Here is a 25,327-nt window from a genome sequence, read left to right as displayed (position 1 = left end):
TTGAGCGAAACGGAGGTCCCACCAGGCAGGATAAGTTTGATGGTCTTTTTGAATTAAGGCACTTTAACATTATAAACTGGTAATATGTATCTGCAATTTATAAATCGATAAAAAGTGAGGGAGCTTCTGAGCGCATTGAAAGAAAGAAGACTGGAGCAACGTCTGGGTTTGGTGCTGCTTCAAATCCATGGATGCATTAAGAGGGGAACTCACGAAAGGGCATTAAGCGTGTTAGCATGTGCCAATGCACATGATACTTTTTCATGAATTCCCCTCTTAGTGGCTGTTGATAAATGTAAAAACCTTTTGCTTATTGGACTGAAAATGTATAAGTTCCAAAGTATAAATTGCAGGAATAAATAATTATATAGAATATTCAAAAGCACTTATGCACATGGAGATGATGGTGCTAAAAAAGAAACAGACCATTTTGGAGAAACAGTGTCTCCAAAAAGGGGGAAGGATTTAGGGCAGGGGCGTCCAACCTTGGCCCTCGCCAGGTTGGGTTTTCAGGATTTCCCAAATGAATAAGCATGAGATCTATTTGCATACAATGGAACCAGTGCATACCCAAAGATCTAATGGAAATTCATTAGGGAAATCCTGAAAACCTGACTGGATTGTGGCCCTCAAGGACTGATATTTAGGGCTTTCCAGGAGAGACATCTAAGCAGAAATGATGCAGTCCATATTTGAAGCTATTTAGCCATGGAAATAGCACTCAGCAGGCTCAGCAGAGATATTTGATGGTGTTATTTGACTGTCTTGGTACTATCCAGGTAATGCCAGGCTGGTCCAGAGTGTAACTAACATTCACCAGGCTCAGCAGTTATCTCACTGTCTCGGTACTATCCAGGTAATACCTGGCTGGTCCAGGGGTGGCACTAGAGTTTAACCAAAACTCACCGGGCTCAGCAGGGATTTTCGAGGGTATTATTACAGTACATTATGGATTTCTATTCCGCCATTACCTTGGGGTTCAAGGCAGATTACAAAAGAGTTAAATAAGATGGAATACAAAAAGATATTTGGATATTTTCCAAGGGAGATGGAAAGAGTAACAGTACATTTCCAGGGAAGATAAAGAGTGGATCAGGTTTTTTCTGGTGGTCGGGGAGGTGGTGGTAGGAAAGACAGAAGCTTATGGAGTTACGTCTTTTTCAGGGATTTTTTGAAGAGTATAGTCTTTAATTCTTTTCTGAATGTTTTGTAGTCTGGGGTCGTTATCAGTAGACTGGAGATTTGGTTGTCTAGTTTTGCTGCTTGAGTGGCTAGGAGGCCATCATATAGTTTTTTCCGTTTAACTTCTTTGATTGGCGGGTGTGTGAATGGGGTGTGAGTTTTTCTGTGCCTGGTTGAGGTGGTTTGGAAGAGACGGTTGTTCAGGTAGGTTGGGCTGTCTCCGTTTATAGTTCTGTAAAGTACCGGTAGACAGTATAATTTGAAAAGGATTCTTGCTGGGATTGGAAGCCAATGTGAGTTGAGGTATGCCTCTGTAATGTGGTCATGTTTCCTAAATGAGTAGATGAATCTCAGTGCTGTGTTTTGAATTGTTTGTAATTGTTTTATTGTTGCAGGGCAAGGGAGACAGAGGATGTTGCAATAGTCTAGACCAAGTATTAGGGATTGTACTTTGAGCTTGAATTGTGTTTTCTCGAAGAATTTTCAAACTTGTCTTAAGTTTCTCATAACTGCAAATTATTTTTTTTATTGTTTTATTGATTTGTGGTTGATGGTGCAGGATCTGTCTATTGTCATTCCTAGTAGTTTTAAGTGGGTTGTGTTGATTTCTAAATTGGTTATGGTTGGGATTTTGTTATTTTCAAGGAGGATGAAGTTTGTTTTGTCTGGGTTCAGTTTCAGTTTGTGGTCTTTCATCCAAGTCGCTATTGAATCTAGTGTTTGGTGTAGTGTATCTGTTATAGAGTGTTTTGGTTGATCAAAAGGAATGAGGATTGTAATGTCGTCTGCATAGCTGTAGGAGGTTAGGCCTAGTTTATCCAGGTGGGCACCTAGGGAGGCTATGTATAGGTTGAAGAGAGTAGGGGACAGTGGAGATCCCTGGGGCACACCGCAGGGGTTGGACCAAAGTTCGGATTTTTCTTTATCTGATTTTACTCTGTATGTTTTGGATTTTAGGAAGCCTTCAAACCATGATTATACTTTATCAGTGATACCTACTGTGTCCAGAATTTGTAGTAGGATGTTATGGTCCACCAGGTCGAATGCAGCGGTTAGGTCCAGTTGTATTAGCGTCATTTTTTTTCCTGTACTGAGGTGTTGTCTAGCTGTGTCCATAAGGGAGCCTAGTAGTGTCTCTGTGCTGAAGTTGGTTCTGAAGCCAGATTGTGTGGAGTGGTCTTCTAGGTAATTGGTGAGGAGTTTAGCTATTAGACCTTCTATTATTTTGACATAGAGAGGTATGGAGGTAATGGGTCTGTAGTTGTATGATTGGTCCGTTGGTCCTTTGGGATATTTTAGGATCGGGGTGATGATGATTTTGCTGAGGTCAATAGGGAAGAGGCAGTCTGTGAGCATGGTTTGTATCCTTTGTAGGAGAAGAGCACGATATTTAGTGCTGGAGGTTGTTAAGAGATATGGTGGACAGTGATTGAGATCACAGGATGCATGGTTGTACTTTTTGTAGTTTGTTGAATTCGGGCCATTGTAGTTTGGGGAAGTGAGACCAGGTTCTGTCTGCTGCAGTTGAGTCTTTTTCTGTAGTATGTATTGTAAATTCAATAAGGTGGGTCAGGGTATTGGTGAGGGCAGCTCTGGCATTAGTAATTTTGTTCTGGCAGTGTTCTGCTAAGAGGGTGGCTGAGGAGGGGAGGGGTGTTGTTAGTGACTAGGTAGGGTTTGGTGTCAGTCAAATCTTTTAGTATTCAAAATTGTTTTTTGGTGTCTTGGGTTTCTGTGCCCATTAGGTTGATGTAGTGAGCTTTTCTCTTTTCCTTTAATTGTAGTTTGTATTGTTTGTTGATTTTTTTCCAGGCGGCTTTCATATGATCTAGGTTAGTTTTTCTCCATTTTCTTTCTAGCTGTCTACATTGTCTTTTGAGTAGTAGTAGTTCGTTGTCAAACCAGTGGTCTGATCGTCTTCTGGTTCTAGTTTTGGTTTGTAATGGGGCTAGTTCATCAAGGGTTTTGGAGTAGAGAATGACACGGTGGCGGTTTACCCGCGGCCACCGCATTTTAGCCGCGGGTCACCCGCCGAAAACGGGGAAGAAAACTAGCAGTCGCTGCGGCGATGGGGACAAGGCCATTCACCGCTCGCGGGGCGGTGAATGGTCTTGTCTCCGCAGTGAGGTATCAAGGATCGCGCGGTCCCCGCAGCCACCGCCCGCCCGCCCGTAGCATTTAGCCAGCTCCCTCCCTCCACCTCACCTTAAATTTCGAGTTTTCCGGCTTCCTTTTTTCCGAGCCGCACGTGTTCAAAAATCCGTGCACGCGCGGCTGCGCGAGTCAATCAATCTTCTCCTCTGACACAACCGGAAACAGGAAGTTGCAGGAGAGGAGAAGTTTGATTGACTCGCGCAGCCGCGCGTGCACGGATTTTTGAACACGTGCGGCTCGGAAAAAAGGAAGCCGGAAAACTCGAAATTTAAGGTGAGGTGGAGGGAGGGAGCTGGCTAAATGCACGGCTTTTTGAACGCGTGCGGCTAGGGAAAAAGGAAGCCGGCAAACTCGGAACGAATATAAGGTGAGGTGGAGGGAGGGTGGGGGCTGCTGGACCATTCTTCATTACTTTGCCATACTAATTCCATTCTATGTTAGGTGCCACGGACTCAGATTCGAGTCCTAGCGATGATGAGTTAAAGATCCCAAAAGAAGCCAACTTCTAAATCCAGTGGTTAGAGCTACACTACACTCCTTGTGACCCTGGGCAAGTCACTTAATCCCTATTGCTTCTGACACAATGGGCAGTTCCAAAGACCAAGACTGGCCAGTGTCAAAGACAGGATGCTGAGCTTGATAGACCCTTAGTCTCCACTGTTTTTAGTGATCAACAAAGTTTTATGTTTCTATAATCACCCTAATTCTGTTATCATTGGACTAGATATTCAAAATGATTTAAATGGCCAGGACAGGCTCCTGGCTGTTCAAATCATCTGTCCAGGGCTAACCAGGCATTTTCAATCTTCATGTTCAGCCCAAATGGTGTCACACAATTCAGCAAAAATACCCAATGTTGTTCCTCATAATTTAAATATTGCTCATAGAAGGAACAACATTGGGTATTTTTGCAAATGGAAGTTGGAGGGTTAATTCCCTTGAAACAGCCAATTGAGTGAAACATGAATTCATGCTGGGACACAAGATAGGTTGAATTTGTTTTGAATTTAAAAAGAAAAATGATCAATGAAGAATACTATAATGGCAAGAAAATATAATGATAAAACAGCAACTAATTTTGCCTATTTTTATATATTAAAAAAGTACTACATAAGGTGAATGTCCATATTGCTGTCTGTTGTTCTGCTGAGCACTGGCATTGAAACAGCAAAATGCATTTATTGCATACTTGTCCTCTGTCGGAAACATTATGGTGGTATATTAGTTGTGTTAATAAAAATTTATAAACAAAGCCCTGCCAGCTGAACATCTCTTTCTCTAGTTCAGCAGCAGGAACTTTGATTTATAAGAATGGAATACGCTAAATATTAGAGTACTAAGGCTTATATGGATGCTGCGGGGACGGTGACGGGGCGGTGAATGGGATGGCAGTGGCGGTGACGGGGCGGTGAAAGGGATGGCAGTGACGGTGACGGGGCGGTGAATGGAATGGCGGTGACGGGGCGGTGCAGAGGATGGTGGGCCGGGAACGGGGCGGTGACGGGGACAGATTTTTTCCCCGTGTCATTCTCTATTTTGGAGCTCAATTTGTTATCTGAACAACACTACTGAATATTCTGTTGGACTGCCTCAGTACCATCCAGGTAATGCCAGGCTGGTCTAGGGGTGGCACTAATGTAACTAACACTCACTGGGCTCAGGCAGTGATATTCAGCAGCATTAACTATTACCACCAGAGGTCAAATATTTACTCCATATATGTTTTGATGGTCTGTGGAAATAATAAGTACAACATGAAATGTCTCACTTAGAAGGGATCATAATTTGGCTTCTAAATATCTTCAGGCCAAGGTACCAAAAGTCTGTATTCCAGTCAGGCACATCATTTTCCCATTCCAGAGATAAAATCTTATAGGTTAGTTAAAACTTAACCCCCCCCCCTCAAAAAAAAAAAAAGTACAATTTGCAAGGGCTCCCCAGACACGTGGACTTCACTCCCAGTGGATTAAAAGGTGGTAAGTGATTACATAGTGGATCCGGGGGGGAGAAGGGAAAGGTCATAAAGCGTGACATTAGTTTAATTTAGTGTTTATGAAATTTGTACTGTAGATGGAACGTTGTAATCTGCTTTGCATGATCTTGTTCGTCTGTATTGTAATATACTGTATATATTTGAATTAAATTACAATTAAATGCACAGTGTCACTGAATATCAGTAAGATTTGAAACCATCTAAGGTTAGACATTTCATATGATATGTTGACTGAATGACTCAATATTAACCCCTGAGTAACCATTTAAAGTTATTTGCATATTTTCCAGGTAGCCACTGAAAAAGACACTCATAAATTTAAGCCTAGGTCTTACAATGTTCAACATTAGGGAGTTTCCCTCCAAAATTATGTACCAGAAGCCTTTGTGAGAACCACACAGCAGAATCCACTGTAATAGCCCCCCCCCCCCCCCCAGTAAACGAGACAGGGCTGAGGAGATGCAGAGGTCTTTATTGCAGTCTACTGCCATGGGTCATTTGTAAAGGCTGCCGTGCTCTGGGGAAAAAAAAGGGCTTTTACCAGACAAACAAAGGCTTTCCATCTTCCTTGGACAAATGCTTCAGACATCTAAGTAAGATGAGGACATCCTTCAGGTCGTCAGCGGGCACCGCAGAACTGGCTGTTTTCTTCAGGGTCTCGGGGTCCATGAGAGATTTTAGTTCATTGCTGCCGGGCTGCGGCCGTTCTTTCAGAATACCGTATGTGTTCACAAGATATTCGGAGAACTGCGGATGCACTTTGGGATCATAGCAGTACTCACAGAGTTTATTCATGATATCTGAGTAACGTTTCAGCATTTCGGAGCGCTTGTTTTCATTCACTTTGTTCGTCTGACAGTCAATAGAAAACTGCGCAGGAAAACAAGGATCAGATTCAGAAGCAGGATGAGCCCCCACCCCAGCACTTCTGTAACCTTAAGCCCTCCAGCCCCAGTCAGTTGGAAAGAGTGAGCCTCAAGCACAGGTCTCTCTCCATCCAAAGTACCACTGAAACCCTTAGTCCCAGTTCAGGAGTACCCTATAGCCAAACACAAAGGGAAAGGCCCTAGGGGAATCTCCAGTCTTCTGCCCCCCTTCCCACAATTATCTTTCATGCCCCCTGAGATTACTAGAATTAAGGTCAACCACCATGTATCTCCCAATTGTACAGCTGATTGCAGTGCCACTCTCCCCGTGCCAGCTGAGCCGGTAGAGAGAGAGCAGTGGCTGCGGGCTTGTTTTTCTTTTACTTGCGAGTGGGTTGTGTGTGCTGGACTTAAAGGCACACAACACACGCACAAGCAGCTACCAGCAGCTTCAGACCTGCTGGAAAATTTTGCCCTTTTTGACTATGACACAGAGTGCGCCTTGTAATGCATTTGCATAGGGTTCTTGGTAGCTGCTATTGGGATTGGTGAACAAATAAAGAGATGTGCTAGCATCAGTTTGGGAAGGCTTATTCACACTAATGCTGCAACCTACTACCAACAGGGGAAACAAAGATCTCAGTTCAGCTTCATGGATCTTAAAAAAAACACTCCCCATATCCAGTCTAATAATATATAATGATTCTATCACTTTTCAGCACCATCATCTCTTTATTGGCCAAAGCCGCCAAGAACCCTTGTGCACATCGGAGGCTGCACTTCCTTGCACGTAAGACCGGCTTTAACCACTTTTACACGCACATAAAGTTTTTGAGCATCGAGGCCTGGGTCTGATGTTTTGCTGTGACTGTAGCTACTCTTTATTCCCTTCCGAAGCTGCCGCCCTAAGCTGCCATCTAGTTTGTTAACGGTTAAGCCAACGCTGGAAAGAAAAAGCAGCACCAACAGGCTTTGCATAGAAGGGTAATTTTCAACAGGGGGCCCAGGTTAAGAGAGCAGTGGTGCAGTGATTAAAGCTACAGTCTCAGCACCCTGAGGTTGTGGGTTCAAGTCCTGGGCAAGTCACTTAATCCCCCATTGTCCCAGGTACATTAGATAGATTGAGAGTCCACTGGGACAGACAGGAAAATGCTTGCGTACCTGACTAAATTCATGTATAGAAAACGGAATAAATAAATCAAATCTATGTACATTAACATTGGGCTCATTTGAATAAAAGTGACTTTCATCATACTGCGCTTGGCTGTGTGTTTTGTCCAGCTTTTTTCATACTTCATTAATTTGAAGTTTCATTAAAAAGTCAATAACTTTTCCCATGGTGTTTCTTGCCTGAAATTTAATATTTTGAGCAATAAATAACAAAGCCAAATCCTTTGAAAATCAGATAAACAAAAATAATACAATCACACCATAATCCAAGAGAAAAATTGACAAGACAGTCTGAAAGAATTAAGCAAAAGAAAAGACAGATACATCAGTATCTAATAAGAAAGACCTGAAACAATTCAAATCCCATAATGGATGAAAAGAATCTCTCACCAAGAACACCCTAAGATTAGGTTAAGTCTTCTTCAGTTCTACTCAACTCTTCCAGTTGGGAGGTTCAAGAAAAACAAGCGGATAGTGTAGCTGGTTTGAAGAAAGGTTTGGACAATTTCCTGGAGGAAGACATGGGGGAGGCCACTGCTTGCCCTGAATTGGTAGCATGGAATGTTGCTACTCCTTGGGTTTTGGCCAGGCCTGGATTGGCCACCGTGAGAACAGGCTACTGGGCTTGATGGACCATTGGTCTTGTGTTCTTAAGCTTTTCTCTGAAACTTCACTAGATACTGACCAGGACATTTCAGGAAACAGGACATACCAGAACCAGTGCTCTGGGTTTCAATTTCAGAAAATCTTTTTTGGACTACTTGGGTTTTATTAGAAACATCTGGAAACAGATAAATCAAATCTCCATGAAAGTACGCTAACTAGTTCCTAACCACTAAATTCTTTTGAGGGTAACTAACATAGAACCTTGAAAGGTATTGAAATAATACCATCAAATTTACCTCTAAAGGATCTCCCACTCCCACAACTGCAACAGTCTTTACACTAGTTACAACATAATATACTTTAAATATTTGCAGAACAGAGTTGGAGTCCACTGTAAAATATTAACTATGTACTGTTTCAGCACTTCTACATACAAAGGAAAATTTAAAAAATGCAAATTATTACGGTAAAACTGGTTTTTAATCCTCTCAAGCTTAGGCCCCTTCCCAGTGCACCCTGGGAAGGGCCTAAGACTCTGATTGGCCCAGGCACCATAGGAGGGGTCTTAGGAACCTGAGCCAATCAGGGCCTTAGGCCCCTTTCTGTGATGCACTGGGAGGGGGATTTAAGACTCTGATAGCACAGGAAGCCCTTACCCATAGGAGGGACCTTAGGCATCTGGGCCAATCAGGGCATTAGGCCCCTCCCAGTGCATCACAGGATGCACCAGGAAGGGGAAGGCTTGCCATTTTGAAGAGGCGGGCCTTCCGGCATCCCACTTGCTGATCTTCCAGTCAAGGTATCGAGGGTGTTGAGAGGGGGGTGTCATTCAGATAGGATGGAGTGGGCATCCCTCCTGCCAATTTCAGGTGTGTGTGGTGGTGTTAGGGGTATCCTCAGGCAGGAGGGTGTGGGCATCCCTCCTGCTAATTGGGGAGGGGGTCTTCTGCCTACTGCTGCTGCTGTCCCTGCTGGCTGAGCTGATCACAGGGGAATCCCCGATTAGCTGAGCTGGCAGGACTTCCTGAAGCTGCCAGCTTTGGGACTTTCCCTGCTGGCTCAACTGATGGGTTGGCAGGGGAAGTCCTTCTGGCTCAGCTGGTTGGGGATTCCCCTGCCACGATCAGCTCAGTTGGCTGTGAGAGCTTTTTAAATTTTGACAGGAGGGATGAGGTGAGGAGCTGTGCCTAGCAATTGCTTTTCTGAGCAGACGCAAAGCACAATTCATTTTTTTACCAGGGCTGCTCCACAAATCAGGCACAATTCTCTAACCAGCGCTGTCACATGCGAGGCGACCACCAACATGGGCACCAGTTGGAGAATCTGGGGGTTCTTGTCTCTAAAAAATCATCAGATGTATCACTACTCACAGAAGAGCTCGGAGATGTAAATTGTGGAGGTGGCCTGGTCATTTGTGTGTTGCTCGCTGAAGAAATATCTTTTTTATGATTAATCCATGCATATATTCAATTGGTCAGTTTGGACTAGCGACCTGTTCAGATAGTTATTATTAGGCCCTCAGCGTCAAACTGATCTTTATGAAATAGCCACCTGAAGTTGTATATGCTATTTATATTTGATATATTCAATTGGTGGCATAATCATTAGTATCCTGTGCCCACTTTTTAATCTTTTGTTTTCACACAAGATTTTGGATTTTCAGGCAAGACCTCACCATGTTCCTCCAGACTTTCTTGTAAGTCTGGCCCAGTTGGCTATGAATTTTGTTCTTTTAGGTTTAAACAATTATTATGGATGCTAACAATATCAAATACAGTAAAAGACACAAATGCTAAATACAATAATGATGCATCAAATACAATAATATAACAAACACATATAATACTGTCTATATCCCTTGTTCTTTTTCAAGATGAATGATATCTTCAGATCTCAGGTGTTGCAATGGGTGCAACCTTTGCTCCCTCTGCAGCATGTTTACACATGAATGAATTTGAACTGGAATGGCTTTCCTGCTTTCCAATTTTTGTAATATAGTAACATAGTAGATGACGGCAGATAAAGACCCGAATGGCCCATCCAGTCTACCCAACTTGATTCAATAAAAAAATTTTAATTTTTTCTTCTTAGCTATTTCTGGGCAAGAATCCAAAGCTCTACCCGGTACTGTGCTTGGGTTCCAACTGCCGAAATCTCCGTCAAAACCGACTCCAGCCCATCTATACCCTTCCTGCCATTGAAGCCCTCCCCAGCCCATCCTCTCCCAAACGGCCATATACAGACAGACACAGACCATGAAAGTCTGCCCAGTACTGGCCTTAGTTCTTCAATATTTAATATTTTCTGATTCTAGACCCTCTGTGTTCATCCCACGCTTCTTTGAACTCCATCCCTGTTTTCTTCTCCACCACCTCTCTCAGGAGCACATTCCAAGCATCCACTACCCTCTCCGTAAAGTAGAATTTCCTAACATTGCTCTTGAATCTACCACCCCTCAACCTCAAATTATGTCCTCTGGTTTTACCATTTTCCTTTCTCTGGAAAAGATTTTGTTCTATGTTAATACCTGTCTGAATCATATCTCCCCTGTCCCTCCTTTCCTCTAGGGTATACATATTCAGGGCTTACAGTCTCTCTTCATACGTCTTCTGGCGCAAGCCTCCTATCATTTTTGTCGCCCTCCTCTGGACCGCTTCAAGTCTTCTTACATCCTTTGCCAGATACGGTCTCCAAAACTGAACACAATACTCCAAGTGGGGCCTCACCAACGACCTGTACAGGGGCATCAACACCTTCTTCATTCTACTGGCTACACCTCTCTTTATACAGCCCAGCATTCTTCTGGTAGCAGCCACCGCCTTGTCACACTGTTTTTTCGCCTTTAGATCTTCAGACACTATCACCACAAGGTCCCTCTCCCCGTCTGTGCATATCAGCTTCTCAGCTCCCAGCATATATGGTTGCTTATGATTATTAATCCCCAAATGCATTACTCTGCATTTCTTTACATTGAATTTTAGTTGCCAGGCAATTAGGCCATTCCTCTAACTTTTGCAGATCCTTTTTCATATTTTCCACTCGCCCTTCGGTGTCTACTCTGTTACAAATTTTGGTATCATCTGGAAAAAGGCAAACTCTTCCTTCTAACCCTTCAGCAATGCCACTCACAAACATATTGAACAGGATCGGCCCCAGCATCGATCCCTGAGGGACTCCACGAATCACCTTTCCTTCCTCAGAGCGACTTCCATTAACCAACACCCTCTGGCGAATGTCTGACAGACAGTTTCTAACCCAGTTCACTATTTTGGGTCCTAACTTCAGCCCTTCAAGTTTGTTCAAGAGCTTCCTATGAGGAACCATATCAAAGGCTTTGCTGAAATCTAAGTAAATTACATCTAGCATATGTCCCCGATCCAGCTCTCCGGTCACCCAATCAAAATATTCAATCAGGTTTGTTTGGCACATAGAGAAAGAAAGGGGGCATGGAAAGAGAAAGAAAGAAGGGGGCAGGGTGAAAGAAAGAAATGGGGCACGGAGAGAGAGAAAGACAGACATAGAGAAAGAAAGGGGACATGAAGAAAGAAAGAAAGAAGGGGCAGGGTGAAAGAAAGAAATGGGGCACGGAGAGAGAGAAAGACAGACATAGAGAAAGAAAGGGGGCATGGAGAGAGAAAGAAAGAAGGAGGCAGGGTGAAACAAAGAAAGAAAGAAATGTGGCACAGAGAGAGAGAGAGAGAGAAAAAGACAGACATACGGAAAGAAAGGGGACATGGAGAAAGAAAGAAAGAAGGGGGCAGTGTGAAAGAAAGAAATGGGGCACAGAGAGAGAGAAAGACAGACATAGAGAAAGAAAGGGGGCATGGAGAGAGAAAGAAAAAAGGGGCAGGGCGAAAGAAAGAAAGAAAAAAATGGGGCACGGAGAGAGAGAAAGACAGACATAGAGAAAGAAAGGGGGCATGGAGAGAGAAAGAAAGAAGGGGGCAGGGTGAAACAAAGAAAGAAAGAAATGGGGCACGGAGAGAGAAAGACAGACATACAGAAAGAAAGGGGACATGGAGAAAGAAAGAAAGAAGGGGGCAGGGTGAAACAAAGAAATGGGACAGAGAGAGAGAGAAAGACAGACATAGAGAAAGAAAGGGAGCAAGGAGAGAGAAAGAAAGAAGGGGGTAGGGTGAAACAAAGAAAAGGTTGGGGGAGGAAATGAGGTCTGGAGGAGAGGAAGCATACAGGAGGCTGAAAGAAGGGAAGAAATATTGGATGCACAGTCAGAAGAATAAAGTGCAACCAGAGACTGATGAAATTACCAAACAAAGGTAGGAAAAATGATTTTATTTTCAATTTAGTGATCAAAATGTATCCGTTTTGAGAATTTATATATGCTGTCTATATTTTGCACTATGGCCCCCTTTTACTAAACCGCAATAGCAGTTTTTAGTGCAGGGAGCCTATGAGCGTCGAGAGTAGCGTGGGGCATTCAGCGCAGCTCCCTGCGCTAAAAAAACACTATCGCGGTTTAGTAAAAAGGGAGAGGGTATATTTGTCTATTTTTGTATAGTTGTTACTGAGGTGACATTGTATAAAGTCATCTGCCTTGACCTCTTTGAATACCCATGGAATATAAATGATAATTAATATTTTCTCTGTGTACAGTGTGCTTTGTTTTTTTAAATTTATTGTTTGTTGGTAAATAATTTTGACTTGGCTACAAAGCTAAGGGGGAGGGAGGGAGGGGAACTGCTGAAAGATATCTAGTAATCCTTGCAGGCTTGACTGTGCAGGGAATTATTTTTGTAAAATCATGTTTTGTTATGTGACTGACATTATTTAGACTTTAATTTCTATGAATGAATAGAATGAAAATGATATAAAATTACTTGCTTGTTTTTATGTGCGTGCGCTGAAGGAAAGTGGAGAGAGAGTGGGCTGACGACACTGAAGGGAAATGGGGAAGAGAGAGTGGGGAGAAGACGCTGATTTATAAATTGACAATTGTATAGAATATTGTTTCTTTTTATACTTTAATATAATAAGTTCAATATAAAACAATTCAAGGATTGTATGGATGGAATCAGGTAGTTTGCGGGGATGGGGGACCGAGCTTATGGTATTTTCTTATTTCTCATTTGTTTTATTTTTATTTGTTAATTTGTAAAGTGGTGATTGTTATGTATCAGTTTTTTCAAATTTACATCTACTGGCTTTATATTTTGCACTGTATTAGAGGACATGTGTTACTGTTTTTTGTGGTGTTGCATTGTATCCAGGGTCTGGTTTCTTGGTGGTTCAGTTTAACTTTTGTCTACATATTTCTATTTTTAGTTTGTGATTATTCCATATTGGGCGAGGGTGTATCTCTGTTCTGTGTGTATGTAAAGAACATAGTTTTCAGTTGGCATTGACTGCAGGATCAACTGACTGTGAGGGATCTGGTTTGTTTAGTTTTACAATGTATGTGTTGGTGTTCTACTGCTCACTGCAGTGTTTAAGATGCTGCCTTTTCCTAGGTACACTCTTGTTGTGCGATATGTAGATTGTTACTAAAAATCATATTTTTCATATAGATGGGGGGTGTCAAAAAATGATGGGCATTTCAGTTGTTTATGTTTATTAAAATCTTTATATACTTCATATAATAATAATAATAATAACAGCTTATATACCACAATACCGTGAAGTTCTATGCGGTTTACAAAAGATTAAGCAAAGGTACAAATTGACTGACTTCAAGAGGGGAAGAGGAAAGAGAAGTAATTAGACAGGAAATTCATTGTTGAGGAGAAAAGCATATACAGCCAAAAAGGATCAAAGTGGTTTACAGTATAATTCAATTAAAATTATGAAAAGAACTCCATTTAAGTAGAAAAGAAGAATTTTAGAAATAACATTTCTAATACATAATATCCTGTAACATCTAAATTAATAAAATTATAAAAATGTAGTTCTCAATTCATCTCGTCACTTTAAAAAGACCATATGCCTTTAAATGTCTTTTGAAATTTGGAAAAGATTCTTCCTTTCTCAATTCTACAGGCAAGCTGTTCCATGATATTGGGACTAAGGGCTCCTTTTATCAAGCCGCGTGATAGTGCGCATTAAACCGCCAGCTGCACTAGCCGCTAACACCTGCCTTGAGCAGGTGGTAGTTTTGGCCAGCGCGGGGGTTAACGTGTGATTAAAAGTTACACGCACTAACCCCGCTAGCGCGGCTTGATAAAAGGAACCCTAAATAAAAAAATTTACAATTTCTAGTCGAGGCAAGATGAGCCTTTGAAATATGGGGATCGTTCAAAGATCTTAATCAACAGTTTGATTTCAAACATAATTTCAAGACTTTTTCAAATGAGTTTTGTCATGTGGATATAACTCAAAGATTTTGAAATGGGAAACCCCCAAAAATGTGTGAGAGGGAAGATAATGTTTTTACGGTGGTCACCAAATATACTAATGCAGCCCTACTCTTTATAAAATCATAGTCAGAATGCATGAATTGTTCAAAAATTCTTCCTTACGGAGGGGAAAATATGAAAGAAAATTTAAGCCCTTCCAATTTACCATCAGTGAAATCAATTAAATCGTAGGACTGCTGTATCGTACTTTGGATTGTTTCCCTACTCTCATGCAATGTGGTATACTTGATGGTGTCTTTCTTTTTTGATTACTTCCGAAGTTCTCGGAAGCTTCTCGTATTTTTTTTTTTTTCTGTATTGCTATTGTTTATAAAACCAATAAAATTATTGGAACTTAAAAAAAATCATTGGTCTTAGTGGGTCATTTTAATGTAGCCATTGTGTCAATTATGCCATCATTTTACAAACGTCTTATTTCACTAATCCCCATGATGGCAAAACTTATTTTTTTGAACATTTTAGTAACTGCCTCTGCTATTCTTTGTCCATGTAGGAAGATCTACATACGGAAGACTATCAGAAGTTTTAAGATCCATTTATATGCATTTCCAAATTACAGTCTTGGGCTTCTCAGGTTCTCAGGTTCAAATGAAATTGAATACTATAAAAACAAAATTACTTTGGTTTAAACATAAGAACATAAGTAGCGCCTCTGCTGGGTCAGACCAGAGGTCCATCGTGCCCAGCAGCCCGCTCACGCGGTGGCCCATCAGGTCCAGGACCTATATAGTAATCCTCTATCTATACCCTTCTATCCCCTTTTCCTTCAGGAAATTATCTAATCCCTTTTTGAACCCCAAAACCGTACTCTGTCCTATCACACCCTCTGGAAGCGCATTCCAGGTGTCCACCACCCTTTGGGTGAAGAAGAACTTCCTAGCACTGGTTCTGAATCTGTCCCCTCTCAATTTTTCTGAATGCCCTCTCGTTCTTGTAGTTTTTGAAAGTTTGAAGTCTGTCCCTCTCCACTTTCTCTATGCCCTTCATGATCTTGTAAGTCTCTATCATATCCCCTCTAAGCCTCCTCTTTTCCATGGAAAAGAGCTACAGTTTCTCTAATCTTTCAGCATATGAAAGGTTTTCCATACCTTTTATCAATCGTGTCGCTCTTTTCTGAACCCTCTCAAGTATCGCCATATCCTTCTTAAGGTATGGCGACCAGTATTGGACGCAGTACTCCAGATGCGGGCGCACCATCACCCGATACAACGGCAGGATAACTTCTTTCGTTCTGGTTGTAATACCTTTCTTGATAATACCAAGCATTCTATTCCCCTTCTTAGAGGCTGCTGTGCACTGTGCCAACAGCTTCATTGTCCTGTCCACCATCACCCCCAAGTCCTTTTCTAGGGTACTTTCACCCATTACCAGCCCTCAAATCGTATAGCTGTACTTCGGGTTTCCATTTCCTACATGCAAGACTTTACATTTCCCTACATTAAACTTCATTTGCCATTTCATCACCCACTCTTCTAGTTTGTTCAGGTCCCTTTGTAGATCCTCACAGTCCTCTTTGGTTCTAACTCCACTAAATAGTTTGGTGTCAACTGTGAATTTTATTACTTCGCACTTCATCCCTGTTTCTAGATCATTTATAAATACATTGACCAGCGGCGGTCCGAGTACCGACCCCTGTGGAACACCACTCGTGACCCTCCTCCAGTCCGAGTAGTGGCCCTTCACTCCTACCCTTTGCTTCCTACCCACTAACCAATTTTTGATCCATCTATGAACTTGCAACTCTCGCCAGTTCAATCACCTTTAACTCCTTATCAATTGAGTCTTCTTCAAGAGTGTTGGGTATTATTTAAGACTAGTATTTTAGCCCGTTACATTAACGGGTGCTAGAATATATGTATGGCAGTCTTTATTTCTGTGTCTCTCTCTGTCCCGCTGTCTTTCTTTCTGTCTGTCTCTCTCCCTGGCCCCCTTTGTCTGCCTGTCTTTCTGTGTCTCTCCCTGTCCCTGTGTCTTTCTTCTTTTCTTTCTATCTCCCTTCCTCCCGCTGGTGCTAGAATATATGTCTGTCTTTCTTTCTGTTTCTCTCCCTACCCCTGTCTTTTTCTTTCTGTCTCTCTCCCTCCCTGGCCCCCTTTGTATGTCTGTCTTTCTGTCTCTCTCCCTGCCCCTGTCCCTGTGTATTTCTTCCTATCTCCTTCCTACTTTTACTGACTGGCTATCCATTAAAACTCCCCATAGGCGTCTTTTAAGTTAAAAAGAAATTTCACCCCGGCCTGTAGGTCAGGGGTTTCTTGGGCTGACCGCCACCCGCTGCTGGTGGCTCCGTGCTCGCCCGCCGCGGCCTGCAGTTGCCGGCAGCCTACAGCCGCCATGGTCTGCAGCTGCCGACAGCCACCGCGGCCTACAGTCGCCGCGGTCTGCAGCTGCCAACAGCCGCTGCGGCCGACATCTGCCTCGGGGGAAGAGAGAAAGAGAGAGAGATTCGCGCACATGCGCACTCCTACCTGCGGTGCCCTACAGCGCATGGAAAATGGGAGCATGCAGGTGGGAGTGCGCATGCGCGGCTTAGTGTTTTATTATATTAGATAGTGTAGCTACTTTGCTCTTCTTCTGTTTTGTTTTTTGCAGTTGTAACTTAAATTTATGGTATTATTACTCTGCAATGTTGCTTAGGATAGGTGGCTGTTTTTCTGCGCAGCATGCACTCCTCTAGTACTTCATTTTCATAGATGTCTCTATGATTACTGGTTCAAGCCAAAAAAAAAAAGCCAAATGAGCAGGCAAAACAATAAAAAAAAAATGCAGCAAGAAAAAAGACAGAAGCCAATTCTAGCAATATGTGGTTCCTTTTCATTGTTCTGGTACAGTGTGATCAGACCCTCTATGGGTGTTTTGCCCCTCCCCCTTTCTGCCGACGCTGGCTTGCTGCTATTACAGGCTGAGAATGCCTCGGCTGCTGTGCGCGGGACAGTCAGTGTAGCTCATGCTTTGACGGCCTGTAGGTCAGGGGTTTCTCGGGCTGACTGCCACCCACTGCTGGTGGCTCCGTGCCCCGTGGTCGCCCGCCACGGCCTGCAGCTGCTGACAGCCGCGGCAGCCTGCAGACACCAGTAGCCGACAGCCGCCACGGCCTGCAGCCGCCGACAGCCACCGCGGCCTATAGCCACCGACAGCTGCTGCGGTCTGCAGCTGCCGACAGCCGCCACGGCCGACATCTGCCTTGGGGGAAGAGAGAAAGAGAGAGATATTCGTGCACATGCGCACTCCTATCTGCGGTGCCCTACAGCTCACGGAAAATGGGAGCACGCAGGTGGGAGTGCACATGCACGGCTTAGGGTTTTATTATATTAGATTCCTCCCTTTCTTTTCATCGTCAGGTAAATCATTTAACTAAGAAATGTTTTTCAGTATGCGTAAATTGAAAAGTATTCATCATCTGTTCTTCCAACATCTTTTTGCAATACTGACTCCATGTTTTCACCAAACAGTTCTTCCCCAACACATGGAATGTGTGCTAGGCGATCCTGAAGTTTAAGATCCATATCAGAGGCTTGCATCCAAGCCAAACATCTCATAGCTATAGCTATTGATGAAACTCTAGATGTTAGTTCAAAGGCATCAAACAAGGTGCGAGCCAAATATTTTCTTGTTTGGGTTAAAGCATGAGCTACATGTTTAAAATCTGACAATCGATCTGGTGGAATATACTGTTGTTCAAACTCAAAAACCTTGTTTGCTCACTTGTTTTTAATTTAAAAATTATAATTTAAAACCATGTTGGCTAACTTAGAGTTCTGATATAAACGTCAACTAAATTTATCAATGGTTCTGCCTTCACGACCAGGTGGAGCTGAAGCATAAACCCTAATACTAGATGTTTTCTTCGGGGTAGGATCTACCAGCAACGATTGATGTTGAAGTTGCAGTTTATCAAAGCCTGGGACATGAAATAATTCTATATAAAGAATCCAACTTTCTAGGAGCGATGATTGCTGTCATTGGAGTCTCCCAATTTTTTAACAGGGATTCTTTTAATAATGGATGAAGAGGCAATTTCAAAAGTTCTTGAGATGGCTCATCAAAATCTAAAGTTTCTATAAGCTCAGTTCTAGGTTCCAAGTCTGCCTCTAATTTTACAGAAAGCTTTCCCCTTCTGTCTTATCTACTTAGTGAAAGACAGGCTTTCTGGAGGAGATCTTATCTTAGGTGGTATACCATATGATTCAGGAGCTGATAATTCCCCCTCCTCCCCTCCCCCCACTCTGAACCAGTTTGATTGGACATTAAATCTGAGTTTTGATTGAGAACGTCGATGTTTAGTTGGGGAACGTCGATGCTGTGATAAAGAACGTTGACACTTTGAAGAATTACCCCGATGGTTTCAAGATGAATGTCGATGTATCTATGCAGAATCTTGATATTTAGATGTTGAATGCCGATGCATCAATGCAGAATCTCGATCCTTAGATTTTGAATGATGATGCAGGGATGTATAATCTCTGTGTTTCGATTGTCGATGCATCAAAGTAGATTCTTGATAACTCGATATATGTGTGTGCTTCGATGTAGAATCACAATGCTTCGATGATGTCGGAAGTGACCAGCGGAGTGCCGCAGGGCTCAGTCCTGGGTCCACTCCTCTTCAACATATTCATTAGGGATTTGACTCAAGGGCTTCAAGGTAAGGTAACCTTATTCGCTGATGACGCCAAACTATGCAATATTATAAACGGCTACAATCTGCATAATAATATGGAACAGGACCTCCGTACTTTAGAAAGTTGGTCCTCTGTCTGGCAGCTGGGCTTCAATGCCAAGAAATGTAAGGTCATGCATCTCGGACATGGAAATCCATGCAGAACTTACACCTTGAATGGAGAAACTTTAACCAAGACTACGGCAGAACGAGACTTGGGAGTGATCATCAGTGCAGACATGAAGACTGCTACTCAAGTGGAGAAGGCTTCATCTAAGGCACGGCAGATGATGGGTTGCATCAAGAGAAGTTTCGTCAACAGGAAGCCTGAGGTCATGATGCCATTATACAGAGCCATAGTGAGACCTCATCTAGAATACTGTGTGCAATTTTGGAGACCACATTACCGTAAAGATGTGCTCAGAATTGAGTCGGTTCAGCGGATGGCCACCAGGATGGTCTCGGGGCTAAAGGGTCTCTCGTACGAAGAAAGACTGAACAAATTGCAGCTCTATACCCTCGAGGAGCGTAGGGAGAGGGGAGACATGATTGAGACATTTAAGTACATCACGGGATGGGTCGAGGTGGAAGATGATATCTTTCTTCTCAAAGGACCCTCGAACACAAGAGGACATCCGCTCAAACTCAGGGGAGGGAAGTTTCGCGGAGACGTCAGGAAATACTTCTTCACGGAACGAGTGATAGAGCATTGGAATAAGCTTCCAGTACAGGTGATCGAAGCCCGCAGTATCCCAGACTTCAAGAATAAATGGGATACCTATGTGGGATCACTGCGAGAGTCATACCAATGAATAGGGTCGCTAGGATATAGACTTAATAGAGCAGGTCAGTAGAGTTAAGGGGGCCAGTAGACTTAAAAGGGGGTCAATGGTATGGGCAAACTTGATGGGCTGTAGCCCTTATCTGCCGTCATCTTTCTATGTTTCTATGATGCTTTGAAGAATTTGAAGATCGGTGACGTTCTGAACGAGAAAGTTGATGGCTTCTGGAAGTTGATCGATGTTCTGAAAATAAACGTTGATGGTGGCTTGTAGAACATCGATGAGAAACAGAAAGATGTTTGGAAGCTGGCTCTGAAACAGTAACTTGTGCAATATGAGAACTACACTCAGGCTATTCTGGTACCGATGATGCTGAGAATGGCACAGAGAATAGCTTGAACATACTGCTAAAATCTCTTTGCAAAAGGTCTTCAACCTGGGATTTAAATTTCTGTACTGATACCTGAGACTGAGCGGGTATCAATGATACTGCCGGTCGTCTAGGGGTGGGAGATCTCAAAAAGGATGCACGCCCTATAAGAGGCAATTTCAGCACAAATGGTGAGCATCGATGTGGGAGTTTGGCCTGCATCAAGGGACTTGATGCTGGAGAGGCCTGCGATGCTGGCTTGGAGACAGAGGGCCTCTTAGCAGGTTTTGTGGATGCAAGGTCCGATGTTGATGCCAATGTCAATGCAGAAGTAGACAGTGCCAATGTCAAAGACTTATCCGGCATAGCTGAATCAGAAATTTTTTCCTGCTGGATCTTCTATGCTTTAAGCGAACGTTTTTGGAGGGTGTAATAAAGAAAGCAGGTTCAGATTACAAACACTAAATGTAACAGCTATGTGGGTCAGTGATAGAAATATATCCTTGATACCGACAGCACTTTTTAAAACCCGTTAACGGTTTCGACATGGACAATAGTCAACCTACATTCTCAAAGAGGATAGGGAAAGGAAAAAAATTAATTATCTTCCTCTATAATTGTCTTTTAGATGGAAAGAAATACACAAACTGAGTACAAAAACTAAAAATTAAACAAGAAAATGGTTTGTGACGAAGGGAAGGCAACGCAGCAATGAAAAATACAGTTTCTTTGCTCCTTAGAAAATAAAGCACTAAGGTATCGTGAGTTCACATCGTGCGGGAAGGCACTTGCGCATTCGTGGTAGCGGGTAGTTTAAAAGCTTTGGATTTCTTAAAGTGCCGATACACTATTTACTCTCTGTGCAGCGGGCTCCGAGGACGACGTCACCCACATGTGAGAATATGCTGCCTAATGCTTACATTTTGGTGGAATACAATATGTCATATATTCAAAGTGGAAAGAGTAATAGCAATACAAAGAGGGACATATACTAAATTTATAAAAATATGGGGGCCATTGACAAAATATTGCAGTGAATAGTCATCACTTCTTCTCTTCTTTTCTTTTTCTTCTTTTTGGCACACCAAAGGGGGAGGGTATTGGTAATAATGTTACATAATATGTTATAATGTGTTTTGCAATATGTGTATATTTTGGTTGGAAGGTGGGGGAGGGGTTAAACATATTATTAGATTTTATGTAGTAGATATCAAAGTGATGTTGTGTAAGAACTTGTTGTAATATAATATTTTGTGCACTTATTGTCAAATATGAAAATGAATAAAGAATTATTAAAAAAAAATTTTTAGGAAAAGGTTGAAAACTCACTTGTTTTCCTAGTTTTGTTACCCTGCATTGTTTAGTTTCTGTTGAAATGCATCCCCGATGCTATACATCAGTTTTTGACTTTTAGTATCCCACTTAAAACCTTACCTAAGTCTAGTATAACATGTGAAGTGCTTCTCTGCAGATCACAGAGGTACAGTGGTAGCAAAGACATTGTTTGGTAATGTTCAAGCCTGCTAAAGAAGCTACTGGAAATTGGCTGATGAAAGACAAAAGTATGAAACCAGATGCACTAAAGTCAGCAATCGTCACTCAACTTGTTTTCACAGCTTTAGCGACAATCGCTTTTAGCAATCCAATGCACAAAAGGACCCACCGCGTGTTTTTTCCCTCGATCGCCCATTTTCCGATCTTGCCATGTAAATTAGCTAAAACCCCATGCAAAGTAGCCAAGCGATTGATGCATTAACATCACTTGGCTATGCAAAAAAAAAAAACCAACTGTGGTTTTAGCTGTCGGAAAAAAATGTGAGGTCTGCCTGGGTTTAAAACTTTTTTTTTTTTCAATGGCACATATTTTACATGAGTTACACATGCAAAATATCTGTCCCATTAAAAGAAAAGGAAAAAGTCCCCCACCACTGATGACGGCCCTCCCCAACGACATCAGGAATTCCCCCACCCCCGAGAGAAAATTGGCAGGAGAGATGCCCACTCCCACCTGCCAGTTCAGGTTCCCCTTCCTCCTGAAAAAAAAAGGCAAGAGAGATACCCACCCTCCTGCCACCAGATGCTCTCACAAACCCTACCCCCACTCCCCGAATCCTCCCCCCGTGTATCTTTTCTAGATGTTGGGAGCTGGAGAGAGGCATGGTCCCTCCAGCTCTAAGGCCACCCATTGAAAATGACAGGCCTTCCCCTCCCCAGTGCACCACGTGATGCATGGGGAGAAGCCTAAGGCCCTGATTGGCCAATCAAGTCATTTTCCATAGGCAGGCCTTGGAGCTGGAGGGACCGTGCTTCCCTCCAGCTCCCAACATCTAGCAAAGGTACGGGGGTTCAGGGAATGTGTGTGTGTGTGAGAGAGGGTTCAGGGGAGCATCCAGTAGCAGGAGGTAGTGGGCATCCCTCATGCCTTTTTTTTCAGGAGGGGAGGGGAGGAGATGGTTGGAGGAGCAGTGGTGTGGGAATCCAGGACCAGGTGGGGCTTGGAGTGGGGGTATTTGGCCAGTCAGGAGGGAGTAGGCATCCCTCCTGCCATTTTTGCTGCTGCGGTAGGGTCACGGTGCCGGTTCATGGGGGGTTGTTGGGGAGGGCCATCAGTGGGTGGGGGCTTTTTTTTTTTTTTAATGGGGCAGATTGTACGTGTGCAACACAAAAAGAAGTCCTAACAGCAGTGAGAGGAGGCTGCTTCCCCTGTCACTGCTGTTAGGGCTCTGCGTATGTGTCAATTGCTCACTGAATGATTGATCTGTCAGGTTTGCAAGCAATTGATTTGCTCCTCTGTGCAATTCATTTGCATGCAAACTTGGTAGCACATTGATCGCTGATCCACAATTGGCCAGAGAATCAGCCAACAGTGATCCAATTGGTATTACCGACTGACTTTAGGTCCAAACTTCCTGGAAAAGTGTCTAGAATAGTGGTAAAACACATCCTTGTGATTTTCAAGTCCTAACGTACATAGGCACCAGCTTCGTGGGTGCTATGGGTACTTGAGCACCCCAAATATTTTTCCCTGTAAGTCTGTAGATCTGAGGACAAGAAACTCCATTCTGCAGAGCTATAGGAAGGAAGTGCTTCAATTCAGGAAGGTTCAGATTAAATAGTTAGCAAGGCTAGGGAGGTCACCTGAGAGGGGCTACAGTCAGCTATTTAGAGGCAGCGGGGAGGGCCTAGATGTGGGGGACGGAGAGATGAATCTGCTGTCCTCCCTGAGTGTTTGCTTGGGAGGAGCTACAGTCAGCAGATTAACCCTTCCCCTTAACTATATCCATGACATCCTGTTTATCTGTCTTGTCTGTTTAGATTGTAAGCTCTTTGGAGCAGGGAGTGTCTTCTTTGTGACTCTATACAGCACTGCGTACGTCTGGTAACACTATAGAAATAATTCATAGTAGTATCTAAGCTGCTGCTCCCGCCTCCCCCTGCATCCTGTTGGCTGGTGTCTGTCCAATAAACTGCAGGGGAGGAGGGAGTTGCTGAGCCTAGCAGCTGCCAATGGGGAAGGCAAGTGCAGCGAGAGAGACTGGATGATGGGGACTGTGGGGGAGGATTAGAAACAGGATAGGAGGGTGATAAGAATTCAGGAAGAGCATGGGCTGTGAGGAGGGAGACATAATCTAGGCAAGAGGAAAATGAACAGGCAGCGGGGACACAAGCTGCAGAGATTGGTGGGCAAGCAGTGGTTCAATTTCTTTGTAATTAATCAACAGTGTATGGGAGCATCTCAATTTTGTCATATAACTCCCATCCTACAACAGCTTAGAGTATCCAGTTAAGACTTTGGTAATGGTGATTGTTGCAGTTTTCCGGGTCTTGTCCCGTTTGGGTATGTACTGAAAACACACTTATTCCACAGACTGAACTCTTAATACACTTTACTTCTACTTCTTTCACCTCCATCCACTAATGACCAGGAATCTCTTCCTACTCGTGTTTATTGTACATTCCTAACCTGTTAACTTCAATGACTTCATTGTTTGTACCTTTGATTAACTGATGTGAACCGCCTAGAACTCGCTGGTATACAAAATAAATTATTATTATTATTAGAACTGATATTTCAGCCATCATGCTGTGACTTTCCTTAGGGTGTGCTGTGAGATGGGTCCTCAAACCTGATTGGCTGGGGCTTGAAGTGACTGAGGCAGGAAAGTCCGTTGGTCACCAATCTGAATCTTGGCAGGAGAGTCTATTGGTTACAAATTCAAATTTTGGCGGGAAAGTCCTTTGCTAATAGTGTTCAAAGTTCTAACGAATGATGTTCCTTCATCTATTTCCTCAGGTTTGAAGATATATTGCTAATTCAGACCCTGAGATCTTAGGGCAAATGTTTGTTAGATGGTTCCTCTTTTCAACAGATTCGTTTGCAATAAAATGAAGCATGTTTTTTTTTAAACTACAGGACCTAATCACATCCAGAAAATTCATGAAAGCTTATTTGTTTTAGCAGCTTTTTTCTTAATGTACAGATGATCTAATGGATGTATTGTAGGTTCAGCAAATTACTGTAAGTTTTCTTTTATATTTGATTGTATGTTTTGATTTGCTGTACTAATAGTAGATAGAATTAGGTATATGCATCACCCGAACCATAATAGTCTGGGTTTTTGGGGTTTAATTTGAGATAGTATCTTGCCAATCATTCTGTACTCTAGCCAGCACTAGAGATAAATTTGCAAAGATGCTAAAGTGAAGTTTTGCTAATTCTCCCCCTCTTTTACTAAGGCCAGCACGTCCATAGACATTAGGATTTAGCATGCCTTAACAAAAGGACCCCTCTGTGTTTTGCTCAGTGGAAAGTGGTACTCTGGGGTTATCTTTGTCAGTGAGCTTAAAGATATGGCTTACTATTAGACCATTTGAATTTGAATAAGGGTTTGGCTTGCCATTGAACCAGTGTCTAGCTAGGAGGGGCCATTTCCTCAGACAAAGCCTTGGTGGGAACACATGCTAGAAGCAAGCAGCTCTAAGAGCTAAATCATCCTGAATTGTATATCCCTGATTTTGCTTTAAGCATAGAATCTAATACTTTCCCTTTCTGTTCAATCTTCTACTGTACTTTCAGCTAGTAAAAAAAATTAATTAACAAAAACCTCTTTTCTTTTATATTTTTGCTTGGTTCTCTGCTGAATTAAGAATTTATAGTCCCACTTACCCTCCCTAC

General features: G+C 42.8%; 1 protein-coding gene across 1 annotated transcript in view; it reads right to left on the bottom strand.

Moving 5' to 3' along the window:
• Positions 1-5,866: 5,866 nt before the first annotated feature.
• SPATC1 (spermatogenesis and centriole associated 1) overlaps positions 5,867-25,327 on the bottom strand; it is a 128,639-nt gene continuing 109,178 nt past the window's right edge. Inside the window, exon 5 of the mRNA XM_033934969.1 lies at positions 5,867-6,199. Within this exon, the coding sequence (XP_033790860.1) occupies positions 5,867-6,199 (333 nt within the window). The remainder of the gene's footprint in view (positions 6,200-25,327) is intronic.

Source organism: Geotrypetes seraphini, chromosome 2, assembly GCF_902459505.1.
Source record: "Geotrypetes seraphini chromosome 2, aGeoSer1.1, whole genome shotgun sequence".
Classification (NCBI taxonomy): domain Eukaryota; kingdom Metazoa; phylum Chordata; class Amphibia; order Gymnophiona; family Dermophiidae; genus Geotrypetes; species Geotrypetes seraphini.
This window is presented reverse-complemented; position numbering and strand designations above follow the sequence as displayed.